At 40.7% G+C, this 19,968-nt stretch overlaps 1 protein-coding gene across 10 annotated transcripts in view; it reads right to left on the bottom strand.

Moving 5' to 3' along the window:
• ascc3 (activating signal cointegrator 1 complex subunit 3) overlaps positions 1-17,920 on the bottom strand; it is a 193,226-nt gene extending 175,306 nt beyond the window's left edge. For 3 of the 10 annotated variants that reach the window (XR_012957737.1, XR_012957738.1, XM_076106879.1), the window contains exons 1-3: positions 17,162-17,919; positions 12,861-12,995; positions 8,767-8,917 (exon numbers count right to left, since the gene is read on the bottom strand). Coding sequence is in view for 6 of the 10 variants with exons in the window: in XM_076106879.1 (XP_075962994.1) it covers positions 8,767-8,917; positions 12,861-12,950 (241 nt within the window). In the remaining 4 variants the exon portion in view is untranslated. Of the gene's footprint in view, positions 1-8,766; positions 8,918-12,860; positions 12,996-13,740; positions 13,838-17,161 lie in introns of those variants that run through there. The other 7 variants (XM_076106877.1, XM_076106878.1, XM_076106880.1 and 4 more) reach the window with 6 other exon arrangements.
• Positions 17,921-19,968: the final 2,048 nt, after the last annotated feature.

The raw sequence follows: 19,968 nt of genomic DNA, 5'->3' as shown, positions 1-19,968 counted from the left end.
AGAAGCCTCTGAGCAGTAAAGACTACAGCATGAGCTCACTGTTTAAGGTCCCTGCACCGTATTTAAATAATATTCCAAACAATTCATGCTTAACCAGATACGCACTTTAAAAAAAGGAATACAGAGTAATTGTCCAATTAGAGGAAAAATGTCAGAGAGACAAAGGGAGTGTGAAGAAGGTTGGGGAGGAAGAGGAAAGCGAAAACAGATGAAAAGGATTTAAAGCAATTAAAAGAGTCTAGAAGCGTCAGACTCGTTGCTGCACGGAGCAGAGCAGAATGGCTGCTTTCATCCTCTCCAGAGTGTGCTCAACACTAACTTCTTATTTGGATCCAGCCACATTGTCTGAGGGCAGGTTCAACAGATAAAGCATTAGTGGAACATCAACAACAACAAACACTGTTCCTCTTGACTGGAGAATGAGAAGACAATACACCGCCATAAACGGAGAGAAGAGCAAAGTCAATAAAAATCATTACAGGCTTTCATGAGAGAGCTCCATAATTGACTCATGAACACTTGAAGTCGTAGAGGGAGGATCACAGCATGTACAGCATGCTGTCAAACACCTATTTCTGGAGTCAATCTCAAAGATGATACTTCTAAAACCACACACACACACTTCTCTCTGTATCCTTCCTGGACCTTAAATACATATTTATAAGCAAATTATATGGACATCCAGTGTGCGCCAGTAGTACAGCCATCCAAAACTATAAACTAGAATATCTAATGACAGAGAAATATGCATTCTCCTGCCTCAGACCAGCCTTTTATCTGTTCCAGTTTAAAGGTGGCGTGCAGCTAACGGTGCTAACGGCACTGACAGTTCAAGCTATCGCAAAAGTGCTGACAGAGCTAACAGTGTTTACCTGAAGGGGAACGCGTCCATGTGTGTGTTGAGTCCACCCTGAATTCTAAATTCAATATGACTATTTGTTAGTTTCAAACTAGTGATTCATTAAATCAGACAGCACCATTAAAACATAACAAATGTCTCAGCTGGAAACGACTTTAGCAATCTCTAGACCCATCCAATAAAAAGACAGAAACAGAAAGTCCTCTTAGCCAGCTGGAGCAGAACTTCCTAAAGAGTTATATTTGTGGGCCAAGCAAGCAATAACTTACACCTTTGTAAATGTATCTATGCCTCTATTTCATTTATATATATATACACACACATGGTGATGTCTGTGCGGTAGTATTGATGTAGTTTAGAGCATCTTATTCCTTTAACCTCTAAATTCTGCTATAAATACAAATGCAAGTGTTTACTAGATATGGCTCATTAGAGAATGGCCACTTGTACATGGATCTGTTCAGAAAACCTACTGCTAGAAATACTTGACTACGGGCAGACTCTGATCACATCAAAGTTCTGCAGATTAAAACGTATTGTGAGGATTGAGAATTTTGACAGGAACATGAGGGAAAAGGATTTTTAACTAGGAGGATACAATAAATCTGTCCTGATGCTGAAATAAAAAACAGATGATCTCTTAAAACATAATCAAATGGCTGTGTAATATTTACACACACAGACATATTTCATAGAGGATTCGACTTGTGCAGAACAGATGAAGGTAATAATAAAGCATTGGCAGAGGTCGCGTTAACCGAATATTTTCCGTCTTTGGCCGTTTTCTTTTAACAATGACGGAGAAATCTGAAGGCCGTCCGCCATTTAACACAGAGTTTAATTCACAGCCCGGTCCAGTTGGTGGCGTGTGCATATTAATTAGCTATTGTTCTGGTCTTTGACCGTAGGTGCATTACGTCGTCGTCTAGCTGGCTTTAGCATTGGTAGACTAGCTACATTGCAAAATGTCACGGCAGTATCTGGAGTTTCTTTAAAAAGTGCAGTAATGAAGGCGTTGATGAACGGGGTGCAAAAAGAGGGATCGATGCCTAGGAAGCTGAAGGACAAGCAAGTAACATTGCTAATGTTCATCAGCCAGTGTTGGCCGATGTTACGCCGCATGCAAGTGGCAGCAGAAGGGAGTACCTAGTTAAGTGGGAGCAGGAGTTCACATGGCTGAGGAAGGAAGGTGGCAAAATCTTCTACGACATCTGTAAAAAGGCTGACATGAGTAGCGGATTTGTCCGAGGGAGAAATCGGCACTGAATGATCACAAAAGTAGCCACAGCCACATGAAAGCTTCGAAGGGTCGTCAACCGGAGCCTAGCCACGGTAAAGCATGTGGAGGAGTCACAAGTTGCCTGTGAAGAGGCTTTGAAACACAACTCAAGGTTGTGTAGTATATGGCAAATATTCACCTATATTCTAACCCAATAACAAGCAGGCGCACTGTTGCGTCAGTCAAAATCTATTAAAAAAAGATAGATGGAATCATTTCCAGAATTCACACCTTTTTTGTCAAACAAAATATCCATATTTGTTGTTGCAAGGCAAGGCAAGTTTATTTGTATAGCACATTTCAACAACAAGGTAATTCAAAGTGCTTCACATAAAACCATTAAAATCATCAGAACATAAGGCAAAAGAAAAGGAGATTTAAAAACAATTAAGAACATTCATTGAAACATTAAAAACAGTCATTAAAACACTAAAAAGCAGTGTGAGAAATAAAATACAGTAGTAAAATGCAGAAATGCAGGAAATTGATTTATATATTAATTGAATGGGGTTCAATTAAAGGCAGCAGCAAACAGAAAAGTCTTCAATCTTGATTTAAAGGAGCTGAGGGTCTCAGCAGACCTGCAGCTTTCTGGGACTTTGTTCCAGATATGTGGAGCAGAACAACTGAACGCTGCTTCTCCATGTTTAGTTCTGACTCTGGGAACAGAAAGTAGACCGGTCCCAGACGACCTAAGGGGTCGGGATGGTTCATAAGGTAGCAGCAGATCAGAGATGTGTTTTGGCCCTAAACCATTCAGTGCTTTATAAACCAACAGCAGGATTTTAAAGTCAATTCTTTGTTGAACAGGAAGCCAGTGCAAAGACCTCAGAACTGGAGTGATGTGATCCACCCTCCTGGTCTTAGTGAGGACTCGAGCTGCAGCGTTCTGAATCAGCTGCAGCTTTCTGATTGACTTTTTACAGAGACCTGTAAACACACCGTTACAGTAGTCCAGTCTGCTGAAGATAAATGCATGGACAAGTTTTTCCAAATCCTGTTGAGACATAAGTCCTCTAATCCTTGATATATTCTTCAGGTGATAGTAGGCTGATTTTGTAATTGTCTTGATATGGCTGTTCAGGTTGTGGTCTGACTCCATAACTACACCTAGATTTCTGGCTTGTTTGTGGTTTTTAACATCAGTGATTGAAGCTGAGCGCTGACTTTCTATCGTTCGTCCTTGGTACCAAAACCAATTTCTTCTGTTTTATATTTGTTTAATTGAAGAAAATTCTAGCCCATCCAGTTGTTGATTTGTTCAATGCATTACCCAGCCCTTGTATGGGATTATAGTCCCCTGGTGATATAGTTATGTCGATTTGTTTGTCGTCTGCATAATTATGATAACACACTTTGTTGTTTTCCATAATCTGAGCTAGTGGAAGCATGTAGATGTTGAACAGAAGAGGCCCCAGTATTGAACCTTGGGGAACACCACGTCATTTTAGTCAGCTCTGATGTGTAATTAGCTACAGACACAAAGTATTCTCTGTCCTTCAAGTAGGATTCAAACCAGTTAAGTGCTGTGCCAGAGAGTCCCACCCAGATTTTTAGTCTTTCTAGTAGTATGGCATGGTCGACCGTGTCGAATGCAGCACTGAGATCCAGTAATACTAAGACTGAACTTCTGCCATTGTCTGTGTTTCAGTGGATGTCATTGAAAACCTTAACAAGAGCAGTTTCAGTACTGTGGTGCTGTCGAAAGCCTGACTGGAAGACATCCAAACAGTTATTTACGGCCAAGAAGTTGTTCAGATGTTGAAAAAAACGCTTTTTCAATTATTTTACTTAAAAATGGGAGGTTTGATATTGGCCTATAATTGTTCATTGTTGCGGAGTGTAAACTAGCCTTCTTTAGGAGCGGTTTAATAACTGCAGTTGTTAGGGCTTGTGGGAAGACACCCGAGAGAAGGGATGTGTTTACAATTTGTAAAAGATCAGTGGTCACGCAGTTAGAAATATTTTTGAAAAAGTGTGTTGGTAGAATATCCAAGCAGCAGGAGGATGACTTCAGATGTTGTATAATGTCTTCTAGGCTTCTACGGTCGTTTGAATGAAATTGTGTCATGATATTTGAATGGATGTTATTTAGAGATGGGGACAACACATGTCCTGTGGTTGGTGTGGAGGCACTGACTGCTTGTCTAATTTTCTGAATTTTGTCAGTAAAAAAGGAGGCAAATTGATTGCATGCCCAGGTGGATTGGAGCTCAGCAGCTACCGACACTGGAGGGTTTGTTAGCCTGTCGACAGTAGCAAATAAGGCGCGTGTATTGTTATTGTTTTTGGTTATGATGTCAGAGAAGAAGGACTGCCTTGCATTTCTAAGTTCCAAATTATAATTGCGAAGTCTCTCTTTATAGATGTCACAGTGAACCTGGAGATTAGCTTTCCGACACTCTCGTTTCTCTATTTTGACCAGCGTAGCATTTCTCCAAGGAGATCTTTGCTTACCCGAGACAACCTTCACTTTAGTGGGTGCAATGGCATCAATAATATTTTTAACTTTAAAATTGAAGCCATCTACAAGCTCATTGACTGAGATGCAAGAGAGGGCTGGTGTGGAGAACTTCTGAATAAATAGTTAACTGGTGTTTTCAGAGATGTAACGCTTTGTCACAACCTTGGTTTGGACATTTGTGTGCAAGGAGATTGCACTCTCAAAGAAAACACAGAAATGATCAGAGAGTGCAACATCAGTCACAGCAACCTTGGAAATGTTTACACCTTTGGTGATGATTAGGTCCAGAGTGTGCCCCCTGTTGTGGGTGGGTCCTGTCACATGCTGAGTCAGATCATAGTTATCAAGGACACCACATAGTTCTATAGACCCTCTGTCCTGGGGATTATCAACATGGATATTAAAATCGCCAACAATAACACAGTCAAAATCAATACAGATTATAGACAGCAGTTCAGTAAACTCATCAAAGAAGGTTGCACAGTATTTAGGTGGTCTGTAAATGTTTAGGAATAAAGCTCGAGTGGAATTCAGAGCCACATATTCAAAAGAAGTAGTAGTGCAGTCTTTCAAAAAATATTTTCTCTGCGCTGAAAAAATGGTTTGCTCTCCCGCGGACACTTGCCGCATATATAAAAGGAGGCACACACGCATTAACACACATCAGAAGCTTCATAGACATACTTCAATAAAAGCTTCTCATTCCAAAACCTTTATAATAGCTTTGAATGTAACAAATGACAATGGTAGGCTACAGCCCATTCCAATGTAATACAGAGCCAGGGCTATGAACACTGGATACAATTTCCAGCACATAGACAGACGGGACAGCGGACCACAACGTACTAAAGAACGACTGCTCGTTTTTATATAAAAAGGTAAAAACCTGAGAGACCACTCATATTTAACCTTCTTTTCAATCAGTACAGCTCAAGCTGCTTCAGCACCTCTCCCTAAAGCGCAACCGGTGCTGTGGTTGCTGCAGCCACTGTAGTTATATTTCTGGGTAGAACAGTTTCAAACATCCCCACACACAAAAGGAGATCCTATAAAAGGAATCACTTCATGTCACACTAAGTCAGTTGTTTACCTTATCAACATGAATTATCCAGTAGCAGCACATGTTGTTGAATTAAATGAATAAATGATTCTATTTCCTTTTCAGATGTATTGGGATTGAGAAGGCAGGACTTCCAGAGGGGAACACACTGGACCCTTCACCTCATGATGCAGTGGAATGTACCTCTATCTATTGGATGTTATGCTTTTCATCATGAGCTGATGTTTAACTTTTCCTATATATCTATTAGAAATCTAATAAATATTTGTGCATTTCACATTTTTGAATACATAACCAAAAACTTGGCTATAAAATTGAAATCTCTATATGGTAAGATTTCATTGGCTGAAGCTTGTGTCACTGTTTGTTTGAGGTTTTGATTCCCTGAAGGCCACCCAGTGGTGGAGCATGCTTATCAGTGGTGTGACCTATGTACCGTGTCTTACTATGATTGTTGATCCTGCAGAAGGCATCATCTGAATAAAAGAGAAATGCATAGAGCCACAGTTTGAAACAATGCTCCTACTTCCCCCGCTAACCTCACCAGCATTAATTGGTGATTTGACCTTTTTTTTGCTAACTGTGTACTCACCCCCTCCGTTGTAGAGATTTGGGGAAACTAGGACTGGTGCATAGCAATGTATATCGGGGCAAGCTGCACAACCCTCCAACAGCTTTCCACATAAACGTGGTTGTTATATAAATCATTTCAAACGCTTGTCCGAGTCCGACCGAAAAGCGACAGAGAGAGGAGCCCTCTGGAATAGCCAACATGGCTAACTGCACCGGGAACTACATCCATAATGGCAAGACAAAGTGCTATGATGTAATTCATGTTTTTAATTTCACCTGTGCTTTTCCCTCTACTGCATGACAAGTCAAACTATCTGCTGTGAAAAGGTGTTTGTTTGTTCCTTTAAGGAAACTCCTCCTTTTTCAAGGAGCCATACCAACTTCTGCTTAGATTCCTTAAACTCTTAATCCAGAGCACAGCCTACTGTGCTGCAGTTGGACCGTCTTTTCTGGAAGAATTATCTCGTGTACTTCAGACCTCTTCTACAGCCCTCCTGCTCTGCAGCTTGGAAGAGTTGCAGATGCATTTTGCACAAACTCGTTGACTTCTTGTACAGATGTAGGTTAGACCTTTCTGTTGGCAGCCTGTGCTCGTGGCAAGGCTCAAGACTTTCAAATAAGCATCAAAACTCCACGTTTTCAGACATGGAAATGAGTTTTTCATGTAGCACAATAAACCTTGTTTTTTCTTCATCAGCCAACAAGGATTTTTTTTCTTGGCACAAGTTGGTCAAACGTCACGTATCCTTCTGCAGACCCAAGAAATGTTAGAGTATGAACTACCTCAGTGACAGCATGGAGTCCAACTGTTATCATGTCATGTTGCCACTTCTCTTGAAGGTAGGTCACTCAAAGGGAAGTAAGAATGTCAAGCTCAACCTTCAGTTTGTAAAATACCCACACGTAACACAAGTTGTATCCTTTCCTTTTCCGATGTCCAGTCTAAGGTTTTTAATAGCAAAGCCAAAGCTCAGGCTCAGGCTTTGTCATGCTACAGCATGACAAATAAGGTATAATAAGGGTTCTGGAAAACATCACTGACTCAACAGTCACTTTGTAAGCTGTACAATTTCTGACTCACTCAAAACTCAGTATCAGTGGAACATCATGGCACTCCAATGGGTCAAATGTTGGGAACAGACAGTGAATGCCAAGAGTGTCCACATAGACCAGACATAATAAAATGATCATTTCAAAGATTACACCCTTTAAAGAAAGTGTTTTCTTGACGGACTGGGATATAACATACTGTCCCTTTCATCAATGATTCATATCAGTTTTACTCTCTAGTTTTATGCTAGAGAGACACTGGGACAAAGTCACCTTGCTAGACACGGCTTGGGGATTATAAAATGAGCAGATGAGGTCGTTTTACCACAATTACCTCAATTACATATCTGAAAGTCAGATCAAAGGTAAATGAATCAATATTGTCCAATGATCCAATGATGATCAAGAAAAAAGCTCTTCACACCAAAATACTTAAACATACATGTTGTGGTTTAACTATTTGGCTTAAAGGGTCAGTGGGCCCAAACTGTGAAAAACACGTACTTTCTACCGCATACCACATGCCACAGCAGCACAGACAGTTACGTCGCAGCCACACACACCACATGTGTCAGTGAGTGAAGACATAAACACAGTTTGTCACAGCTGTAAGTCCAAAATAAGCCGTGGAGGAACAACCGTAAAACATTTGGAACAACAAACATAATCAGACACTTCTCATTCCCATGCATGCTGCTCCTCAGACAAATCAGAGCAACCGGCTGGTTTACCACCAGCCTGGGGTCTCTCCCACAGTCCTGCTGATAACGGAGCTAACAGCTAATGTTAGCACAGGTCGCACTGACTTGCATTATATGGGTTCAAGCTCTACTCAGTAAAAAGGGCTTAAAAATGGGTCCAAATGTAATCTTGTCAGATGTAGTTTTTGGCGTGATACTTCCGAGACTGTGGTAAAAAAAAGGTTTGTTTAGACCCTTGCTGCTAACTGTATCTATGAGGTAGAAAATCGGAATCTGCCGGTCAGACTATTAAAAGATCTGGATCAGCCAAGGAAACCACAATCATTGGATCTCATGTCTTCATGTTGTGCGATCTTATACATCTTCATTTCTTATGTGTACATATATTACTTGTTATTAAATTTACAGTCAATTTAAATTAATTTATAACCATAACTTCCTTGATTATATTTCAAGACCATTTAAGGCTTTAAAAGGAGCCTTTGGCTGAAGTTTTCACATGCCATTTTTTTAAAATCTGTGAGCACCACAAAAATGTTGGACAATTTATTAAAGCCAGACAAAAAAGCTCTTCCTTTTGAATTCACAGACATTTCTAACTCTGATGTACCAAAGGCACAAAACACTAACAGATCATTTCAGCAGCTGCTAAGTGTATCACATTTAGAAAAGCAGTCTAAAAACAGAAAACGGCAGTCTGTTAAGCGTAACTGGGTTTTTTCATCAGTGAAACACAAACACATAAAAACAGATTGAGAAAAATGAAAATGGATTCATTACCTATTTCCTTGGCTGCCAGAAGGAGGCTCTTCAGCTCCTGACTGGCAGCTTGCTGGTCAGCTTTGTCCTGATGCTCGGAGCACAAATGGAAAATCTTCTTCCATGTTAGACCTTCTCTGGCAAACAGCTCCCGTCTCTTCAGTCGTTTGGTCTAGAGCAACAGACAGAAGGAGAGCATTTCTTATTGCTCACATAACCTTGGATAAGACTCATGTAGCCCAACACTTTCCCAATGTACTGTGCAGATATTTTGCCATTGCAGGATGTGGTGCCGTCAGCGTGGTCAGACACTGAGGTATGAAGTTCATCTTACATATTTCATGTCAAATGCTTTCTGTGCCATGTATTCAACCCAAAATGATTCTTATACATAACTATGATCACACCAAAGAACCATACCATGCTTTTTACTTTGGTGCCCCAATTAATTCATTGCATTTCTGCATTTATAACAACAATTTTCAACTTGTACTTTACATAACTCAAACGGAAGCTTCAAAAACAATAGATGCTTTTCCAGAGAGCAAGTCAATAGCATCTTTTCGGTAAGACAATCAATGCCTGGTTAACACTGAAGTACTTCGAACTCTACACCTCTGTGGCTTTGTTATACAAAGGTCCTCCAGAGACACAGAGGACACTGTACAACAGTCTTTACAGGCTGTGTAGTACTCCCCGAGACAAGTACACTCACCTTAATGTGCAAAATTGGTGGAGTGCTCCTAATATGGCCCTATAGAATCATTTTGAGCAGGATTCATCACAACAGAACCCAGAGACACCCTGATGGGACTGAATCATTAGGGGCTCCAAGGAATTGAAGTTGGGCTCACAGGATTTCTGTTACTGTATTGATTTAATGCAAACAACTCCAAAGCAGAGATGATTAGCTAGTATCACCGCAGTTATGATTCTGGGTTTACATCTCAATAAACAATTTCTCCAGAAATGCTTCGGGCTTTTGTCCATATAGCGTTTTTCTCCGACAGATAAGCGCTTCATTGAGAAAGTGCTCCTGCTGCGCTGATATTCAACCTTGGTGTTCTGTTGGGAGGTGCAGTGACTTCAACTAAGTAGAGTAGAAGAGCTAAAGTAACTAACTAGTCCACTAACTCATGTCATAGGCATTCACTATCCTGTCTTAGAGCTGCTATGTGAACACCTTATCTTTGTAGATAACAACACACTTGTATTGCACTGCAGAAGGTGTTATGTTATATTTTTGTAATATGTATGTAGCCTTTCGAGGTGGCTCACACAGATACTGGTATTGAAAAGATAGAGTTTTGTATACTGAAAACTGTTATAGTCTGATTTTGAAAGCGCTTTCTAAATGAAAAGGGAGTTCAGATTGATGTGACTGCTTGTGTCAATTGATGAAAAGGTAGCCATGTGCAGTAATATAGAAAACATAGTGACAGCACTGTGTGATGAATACGTAGCCTGTACGGTGCTCTGTGCTGTGGATGCTCATTGCTCACGTGTGTAGAGAGGGACAGTGTTAATACTGCTAGTAGGTGCCATTCTGTGTGTCATGTAGCTCTCTAGAGAGCCGACAGATGACAGTGTCATGAATAGTCCCATTCTCCTACATGCTGAGCTCTTTCCAGCAGGTTATCACATATAAATGATTGTGACATTGTGTCTCCTCCTCCACAGCTGTACGTACTAAACGTCTCTCTCTCACAGTGGACTCACATGCACTGGGACTACAGACACTGTTTCTCACAGGGGATGTTGGAATTCAATCTTAAAGTAAAACTAAATCTGGAGCAGAGTCTACGTCTGTGATATTCCATCCAAAGTGAAAACTTTGGATGTTTTTCCTTTGGAGGGGAAAAGGGGAGATGGAGAAGAGCCATACAGTACACAAGCTGTGTCATCAAAGATAAAAATGTAACATGCTAAATCACATTACTTGCTTGCTGACGGTGTTGGAAGAAAAACAAGCTGCCACAGATAGAAGCCTCCAGTGAGCGTCAGAGCAGCACTCGTTTCTTACTCTGGTAGAATATATGGTGTGGGGATTCAACCGACTTGTACCATGATGGATCTTAATGATTAAGCTTTTAGGGATTTGGTCATACAACAAAAGGGCCGTCATTACACGTACAAGTCAGTCTACTAGTGATACTACTGATTCTGTGAATTAAGCTGTATATTGTCTTCTGTGGCTTCGTAGGTCTCAGAAATGATGTCATTACGGTTATCTCAGCTTCAGTTAGAGGTGTCACCAATTACTCAACTGTTTACTACTACTACAGTACTAGTACTACTCTGCTGGTTGTGGATAACATGATTTTAGCTAGCATCAGCAAATACACAATATTTACAGCCTGTATATGTTTCTGTACATTCAGATGTGGTGCCACAGCAATCCCAGGTATACAGTGTTCATTTATGTATCAGTACTGGCCAACACGTCGTCACAGCAGAAGCCCCATCACGGTCTCTCTGCTGGGTTCCTCTACAGCAGTTAGCTAATGGATCTGTGTGGACATCACATCCTGCATGTCTATCGCTTTAAACATTGCATGGATGGAACAGAATGTTTAAGGATAATGCCAGCAATAGTTTTTACTATTGCAAGCAAATGCCATGACAACCAACAATGAAAGTATGAACAAGTATTGTGTGTGTATGCAAACCCTGATATATCGCATTCCTCTGTGCCATTGTTGGCCAAAAACTATTTAAAACACACTGTTACACTGGGTGGCATGTTCTGTTATTACCATGAACACACACACACACACACACACACACACACAGTGGTGGGTTCTACTGGGCCATCACTAGGGGCTCGAAGGGACAGTGCACTCGGTCAGAGATAGAGTTTCAAAATTCAACGTGGAAACTTTCCGTGGGAATTAACAAGAATTTGTGAGGAAATCATGTGAATTAACAGAAAATAACAGGAATAAGATGGAAATATAGGTGTTATTTGCTCAGGCTGTATTAACCATGTCATATGCAGATAGAAACACATGTTTTACCATATCATAAACAGAATAAGGTTCATGTAAGCAAGCAAATTAACTCATGAGAAAGGGTACTTTGAAAGGTAGATACAACAACGTGGGCTGTGTGCAGACTTAAGGGCTTAAAGTGTTCCAACTCATATATAAACTAAATGTTTTACAATAATGAACAAATGGAAACGGATCAATAAAAACTCCTAAATGAGCTCAATCAGGTGGTCACAGCTAGCTGGCAGAAACTAGCAGAAAGTGTTTATTATGAACCGCGTGCTTTGCTTTAGGCTAACATCTGCTGGTTCACTGAAATATCACAAAACATTTGGAATAAATTCAGCCCAGTTATTTCATCAATTCATTCACTCCAGTAATATAATCAAAACTTTCCTGAAAGCATGTAGTCTTCTGGCTCATTTTACCAAACTATATTTAATGGGATGCTGGCCAATGATCTGACCCGTGATGGAATAGTGCTGCTGAATGCTGTGCAGGTTACAACTCAATTACATGTCCATACTCATAAACAAGACATGCCATCAGACCTAGTAGTGCTTTTTATGTGTATTTTCCTCCAAAGTAACTATTAAAAAGGTACGGTTGTCGTATTGAAATTGAGCAACAATTCCCTTGGAAATGTTCCAACCCTCCTCAGACGTGCTACTCCGATGCTTGAATAGCTTCAGAACGCCCACATCAGTGTGTCTGACCATTTCTCTACCAACGATCACACGTTCACACACACTTCACACCGGGACTCGTCCACTGTGTGAAGGTGAGGAAGGAGCCGGGGTTTGAACTATAAACAATAGATTTACTTCAGCTTAGGGTTGGTAGATAGCATGACAACATATATGGTATGGCATATATGTCAACTGACATTTTATCATACTACTTTCTGCCCTAGAAATCTCAACTGTGGCCATTGCCTGACACTGCAATGATGAGGTTTTTTGCTAGAAAATAAAAGTCAATTTCAGCATCACATCCATTGGCTGTTAAGTGGTGGAACCGAACGCTGTGAAACTGCTTAACATGATGCCATACAACACTACTGAACAGAGTTCAACGTTCTATTGTAGCAATACTAACATCCAATCATCCACTAGCTGGCCTCACCTTCAGATCATAGAGCTGCTCAGTAATGGCCTCCTTCTTGCTCACATTGGAGAAGGAGCGCAGAGCACCTGTGAGCCGCGGAGGAGACATTGTTCTCTGGTGTTCTCTGGTGTTCTCTGGTTCCCCAGCTTACTTCTATGGCAGCCAGACGGACAGAACACATATTGACCTGAACTTTCTCGGCAGTATGGTTTCTACATGACATAACCTATTAATAGCTGTACTCTATACAGAAAAGCCGTCGGTTTAAAGTTGCCTTTCTAAACAAAAAGCACCACCATAAAGTAGGAGATTATTAAAAAATGGCACGAATCGTTGGGCTGTTTTAGTGTATTCGGCATACAATGAACCCCCAAAAGACACCAGCAGTTAAATATCTGACAGTAATAGCTGCAACTTTATCTACAAGTAAGTGCCATTGTGTAGGCTAGAGCGTAAATGGGATATGTGTAATGAACGTGAAGATGTTAGGAAACAGACACTGCTTGGTAATATTTTGTACGGTTCGTCCAAAACCCGAAATCTTCTTCAAAAACACAACGCTAAAATGTTAATGTTATTTAGCTATTCACAATGATGTGACGTGCGAGCTGTTTTTAACAATCCCATGTCATTCTCTCCGGGCAGGTCAATATGCTGTCAATGTGTTTAGTCTGTTACTGATGCAAAAGCGACTCGTTTTCTTACGCCACGTTTCTAACTTTTCACATTACGCTGTGTAAGAGTCTGTGTTGCTAGCTAATGTTAGCTCGTCAGCCTGGTTGCCACGTCCACAGTCGTATTACTGTAGCTTTGTCCATATCTGTCCATATCAAACGAATTGCGACTCATTAGCAGTATATTAGGCAATGTAAAACGAAATATTTCGATGGCTAACTACCTTCCGAAGCGCCTTGTAGAATGAACTGTGAGGCGGTGTGACTAGCCTACCGGCAGATGTCAACAGAAGTCGCGTGTAAGCTAGGAACTATGGGTGTTGTAGTTTGTACGAGAGGTAGTCGTGTCTCAATTCAGACTAAATGACTACATTACCCATTTATACACAGGAGTGCCACATCACACTGTGGAGGACGAAAAATGTCTTAAGTATAAACAAATAAATTAATAAATGCATTAATAAATGTATAAATAAATACAGGAATAAATAGATAAATGCATAAATAAATGTATAAATACAGAAATTAATAAATAAAAGAATAAATAAATGCTGAAATAAATACAGAAATATTTAAATGATGAAATAAATGCTGAAATAAATAAATAAAAGAATAAATAAATGCTGAAATAAATACAGAAATATTTAGATGCTGAAATGAATAAATAAAAGTTGATACCTAAACAGGACATAAATAAATAAAAATGTCCACATTTCTGTATTCCTTCATTTATTTATTTATGTATTTCTGTGTCCGTATGTTAATAAGGTAGGCGGTCCGAACCTCATTCTTAAGCAGGTTTGGTCAAGTAGGGGAGCAAGACAGAAGCAACCGATTCCTAGCAAATCATCCCTGTAGACGACGTCAAAAAACTATCTAGCAGCACTAACGTCTTCCACAGTCTGCAGCTGGGACTGCTGCGCGAGGCTGCTGTGAGACTGACCGCCTGTGAGTGCTTTGGGATGGCGGAGGGGCTCACAGCAGCACCCGCTGCTCATTGAGGACAGTATGAGGACAGTAACTGCAGAACGATACGTTCTTTCACGTCAGAGTCAAAACACCAGAAAAGTCTCCAATAACACCAGAAAAAGTCGCTAGATTTGTCGCTAGTAGCTTTTGACAAAAAAAGTCGCCAAGAGGATTTGGAAAGTCGCCAGATTTAGCGAGAAAGTTGTCAAGTTGGCAACACTGGGCTAGCCAACTTCAACGTTACTGTGCAAGGCAGCAGTAGTAGACCAGAAGCCATCACACTCCTGTGACCAATCCTGCTTTAGACAGAGGTTAGGACCTCCGACCTCATTAGCATACAGACACATAAATGAATAAATGTAGGTGAACAGAAATGTAGAAATAAATATATATGTATTTCTTTATGTCCTGTTTGATTATCAACTTTTATTTATTTATCTATACATTTATTTATTTCCATATTTATTTCAGCATTTATTTACACTTTTATTTATTTATTTCAGCATTTAATTATTCTTTTGTTTATTTATTTCAGCATTTATTTCAGCATTTAAATATTTCTGTATTTATTTCAGCATTTATTTATATTTTTATTTATTTATTTCAGCATTTATTTCAGCATTTATTTATTTCAGTATTTATGTAAGCTTTTAATTATTGTTTTATTCATTTATTTCTGTATTCAAACATTTATTTAAGCATTTATTTATTTATTCCTGTATTTATTTATACATTTATTAATGCATTTATTTATTTATGTATTTATACTTAAGTCATATTCTGTCCTCCATACCTCACACAGGGTTTGCTTTTCATTTAAACCAGCGTACACCGAAATCCATATGGGCGGAGTCGGTCGAGTATAAACAGGGTACGCAGCTGCTTGCAGGAACTGAACAAGTGCCACCAAATCGGAGTTTTGCGTCGAAGTCTGCTCCTTGTGGAGATTTCCGCTGCCCCATTGTCCTTTTACCCAGTCCTTAAAACGGCTAACTCCACACAGTCGAGCGCCCTTCTATTTATAACCAGCGCAACCACAAAAGCAGTAGGTTCACAAGAAAACGAAACTTACTGAGACATTACTGAGAAGCACTGCATGCACATAGCAAACAGGAAGCCAGCAAGACCACACTACCATGCCTAGAGAACCTGTTTTCAGTTTCTCTATTCGTGTACCCGTTTATTTAATTCCTGTTTTTCCTTGTTCATCCTCAATGTGTTAATACGACTGTGTAGCCTACAATCTAATTAAATCACCTCTATTGATACTGACAACAGCATACTTGCTTCATCATAGGCAAATGCCACAAATTAACTGAACAAATTAACAAAACATAGATCAGTTAAGTCTGAAGTAGTTTTAAGTTAAGTTAAAGGTTATTTATACAATATTCAGAACATTTATATAGCAGCAAACAACTATTTGTGATGTAAATATAAAGTAGTAATGTAGGGGAACTATATTTTTCCCGTAAGTGTTCATGCACGCACACACATATGCACTAATATGCACACACCATCGGTGTTTTCATCAAGTTGGCTAACTTTGCACACCTGTGGCACACTTGGGCACAGGGTAGTATCAGAAAGAACACATTACTATAGGTGGCTACATTAGAAGTCTATGACAATTATGGCTGTCACACTCACAACATTCACCCCCTATAATCACAGGGGCATGACGCACTGACAGTTTGGGAAGCCTGTAGAGATATCTCCTCAGAGGAAACTTATTGTTGTCTCTATCACATCATGTTGCTCACCACAGAAAACTCCGGGTGAAAGACCGGCATGGACGGTAGTCCTGACAGACTTAAAAGCGGAGTGAGAAGTATTCAGTCATTCACAATTTGGCCTACACACCTGTTGATGTTGAGAAGGAACTGTGTCGAATAATTAATCAGAATGACACGTTTGATGCACATAAACACGGGGGGTTCTGTGGTTATTTTACATCAGCCTCTCTCGCCGTCTGATACCGAGGCACAAGGGACCCGTGCACTGTTAGTTGCTGACAGCTCAGCCGTCTCCATGCTGAGAGACGTGTGGGGGCAATAGAAAGGCTCTGAATTTTGAATTTAGCACCTTTAAGGTAACTTTATTGTATCCCATTGTTGTATCTAGACCAAACATCACAATAAAACACATTCGATTAAAAAAACAAGAAAAAACAGGTCGAACAATCAGCCTGCTAAACTTTTAAGCATCCCATTTTGTTGCTCAGGGGCAGAGCAGGGTCGTCCTTCAATCAGAGGATCGGCGGTTCGATCCCCGGCTCCGCTAGTCCATGCCGATATGCAAGATGCTTAACCCCAAGGTGCTCCCGTAGCTGTGCCTGCGGTGTGTGAATGTTGTATGAATGTTAGTTAGAGTCCTGATGGGAAGGTGGCCCCTTGCATGGTAGCTCCTGTCATCAGTGTATGAATGGGTGTGAAAAGAATGCAAGCTCAAGGCACTTCAGCATTAGCTTCATTTTTTTAGACCCAGAGGTTGCTGCCTGGATCTTACGCATCCAGGGGCCCATACAGCAAGCAAACTAGTGTGTCCATGTGTGTCCTGCTTCACATTCACGGAGGAAAGGGAATAACTGATTCAGCTATCAGTACATTTTCCAACTTAGAAGTAAGGGCACACTTGAAGGCCTATTCAAGTGTTCATACTGGGAAGTTGATTTACCTCAAAAAAAATGATCCCCGCAGTCACTCTTTCTATCTGATGAAGTCTTTTGAGTTCAATGGCATCAAGTGACGGATCCGGGTGTTGTAATTCCACAGCTGCTTAAAATAAAAGGTGTGGCTCTTTTGATGATTGCATCTGGCTCACAGATTTCGGCTTTTCAGATAAAACATAAAATATTATCACTTGTTTTAATCCATCCATCGATATTCCACTGCTCATGTCCTGTTCAGGGCTGCAGTTGGCTGCAGGAGCAATTGTCCATTATTTTTATTGGATGATAATAGCTGACGTTGGCCGTTGCTGGGTAAACAGGTAAACGCCCCCTTTTGACTCAGTGTTCTCGGTCGTTAGCTCAAAGCTAACCCTTCGACGAAGAAGATGGCGAAAAGAAAAAAGGATGAGGAGTATCGTACATTTCAGGACGAATGGACTGAAGAATTTGCCTTTGTGGAGAGAGCAGGTTCTGCGGTGTGCTTAATTTGCAATGACAAAATTGCATCGATGAAACGGTCGAATGTAAAGCGGCAGAAGTCGCAGAAGTCGCATTAATTGTGAGTATTACAACAACATTATTTAAAACAATAAATTCAGAGGCTTATTATACTCACATTTAGTTGAATTCAGTCTTAAAATATATTATATGGCTCTCACTGAAATAAATTTCCAAATATTTTGCTTTCATGGCTCTCTGAGTCAAAAAGGTTCCCGACCCCTGCACGGCTACTACCTGAGAAACCACGCCCATCTGTGTGAGACACAGTTTTTAGAGCGTGCCTTGTGGTGGCAGTGTCTGGAGATTAGATTCTGTCTCAGCACATTCAAGCTGACGCTGATAATCACATGCACTATCCCTGCACAACCCTGCTCTGTAAAACTGCTGACTACATATATGGATATGGTGTTGCAACATTCATGAAAAACAACATTATCTCAGCATATCCAGATGACTGAAGTACTTTCAACAAGTAGGGCTTTCTGACCACATTTGCATGGGTTTTCCGTTGGTGTTCATGACCACGTTTCATGATGATTTGGGGGACTGTCTTTTTCACTAAAGGGACAGTGAATATCCACAACAGTGCATCTTTACTGTCAGGCCAAACTTTTCCCTTCTACATGGAATATTAAAATCCAGTGAGTTTTATTGCCATTTCCCCCCACCAATATTATTCTGTATTGTTTCTGTCTGACATAGTATAAACAAAAGAGTCTTCTAAAGCCATGTTAACAACCCTATGATGCTGTAGGCACAGCACTGCTGTGAACTAAATGCTAACACCTCGACTCCCCAGGGTCATATGCAAGGGTTCGGTTTGTGGACTTTAGCTCAGCGTTCAACACCATCATCCCAGAGGTACTTCAACCTGAACTCTCCCAGCTCACTGTGCCAGCCTCCACCTGTCAGTGGATCACTAACTTCCTGACAGACAGGAGAAATCACATCTAGCACCCGGACTATCAGCACTGGCGCCCCCCAGGGATGTGTGCTCTCCCCACTGCTCTTCTCCCTCTAAACCAACGACTGCACCTCAGAGGACCCGTCTGTTAAACTCCTGAAGTTCGCAGACGACACAACGGTCATCGGCCTCATCAGGGACGGTGATGAGTCTGCGTACAGACGGGAGGCTGAACAGCTGGTCCTCTGGTGTGGTCAGAACAACCTGGAGCTGAACAAGCTTAAAACTGTGGAGATGACAGTGGACTTCAGGAGGAAGCCCCCCAACACTGACCCGCCTCACCATACTCAACAACACTGTGTCTGCTGTGGAGACCTTCAGGTTTCTGGGATCCACAATCTCCCAGGACCTGAAGTGGGCCTCCAACATCAACACCATCCGGAAAAATGCCCAGCAGAGGTTGTACTTCCTGCCCTCCATCCTGGACTTGTTCACCTCCAGAGTCAGGAAACGGGCAGGAAAGATCACTGCAGACCCTTCACACCCTGGACACAAGCTGTTCCAACTCCTCCCCTCTGGTAGGAGCTACAGGGCTCTGTACGCCAAAACCACCAGACACAGGAACAGCTTATTTCCACTGGCCATCACTCTGATGAACAATAAATCAGACATACTGCACTACTACGACATACTGCACTACTACCTCCATTCTGCACTATCACCTTAATTCCACTGTCACTGTTGTTGTATAGGTTTATGTTCATATGTGTATATATATATATATATATATATATATATATATATATATATACTTTTTGGATATATATTTATATTTATATTGTACATAGTCGTTAAATGTTCATGCTTACAATTTTTTTTCCTGTTTATTTGTAAATTGTGTGTATGTACGTGGAGAGCAATGTAAAACCGGAGTCAAATTCCTTCTATGCGTACGCATACATGGCCAATAAAGCTGATTCTGCTTCTGATTCTGATGTCAGCATGCTAACATGCTCACAGTGGCAATGCTAGAATTCTGATGTTTAGGCATAGTGGTTGCAATGTCCTCCTTCTTAGTTTATATGTTAGCACTTGCTAATCAGGACTAAACAGAAAGTACAGCGGAGGCTGATGAGAAATGATATAAACCAGCATTAAACCAACATATTGAAGAAATCAAAATTTTGGATCTGAAGGAAAAGTCCTCAAAAAAAATCATTGGGCTTCATCTGTGGCTTCATCTAAGGGAGGTGAGAAATCAGCAAACTAGTGTAACTACAAGTCAGAAGTGATGGCTGACAATAATCATTTTATCCCTTGGACCAGTCCAATAAATGACAATAGGTACCTATTAGCACCAGGACCACCAGACACCTAAACGGATTAGTAGGCTGTAAATAGCCTAAA

The sequence above is a fragment of the Anarhichas minor genome, unplaced genomic scaffold (genome assembly GCF_050575085.1).
Source record: "Anarhichas minor isolate MPS153535 unplaced genomic scaffold, ASM5057508v1 ptg000036l, whole genome shotgun sequence".
NCBI classification, from domain to species: Eukaryota; Metazoa; Chordata; class Actinopteri; order Perciformes; family Anarhichadidae; genus Anarhichas; species Anarhichas minor.
This window is presented reverse-complemented; position numbering and strand designations above follow the sequence as displayed.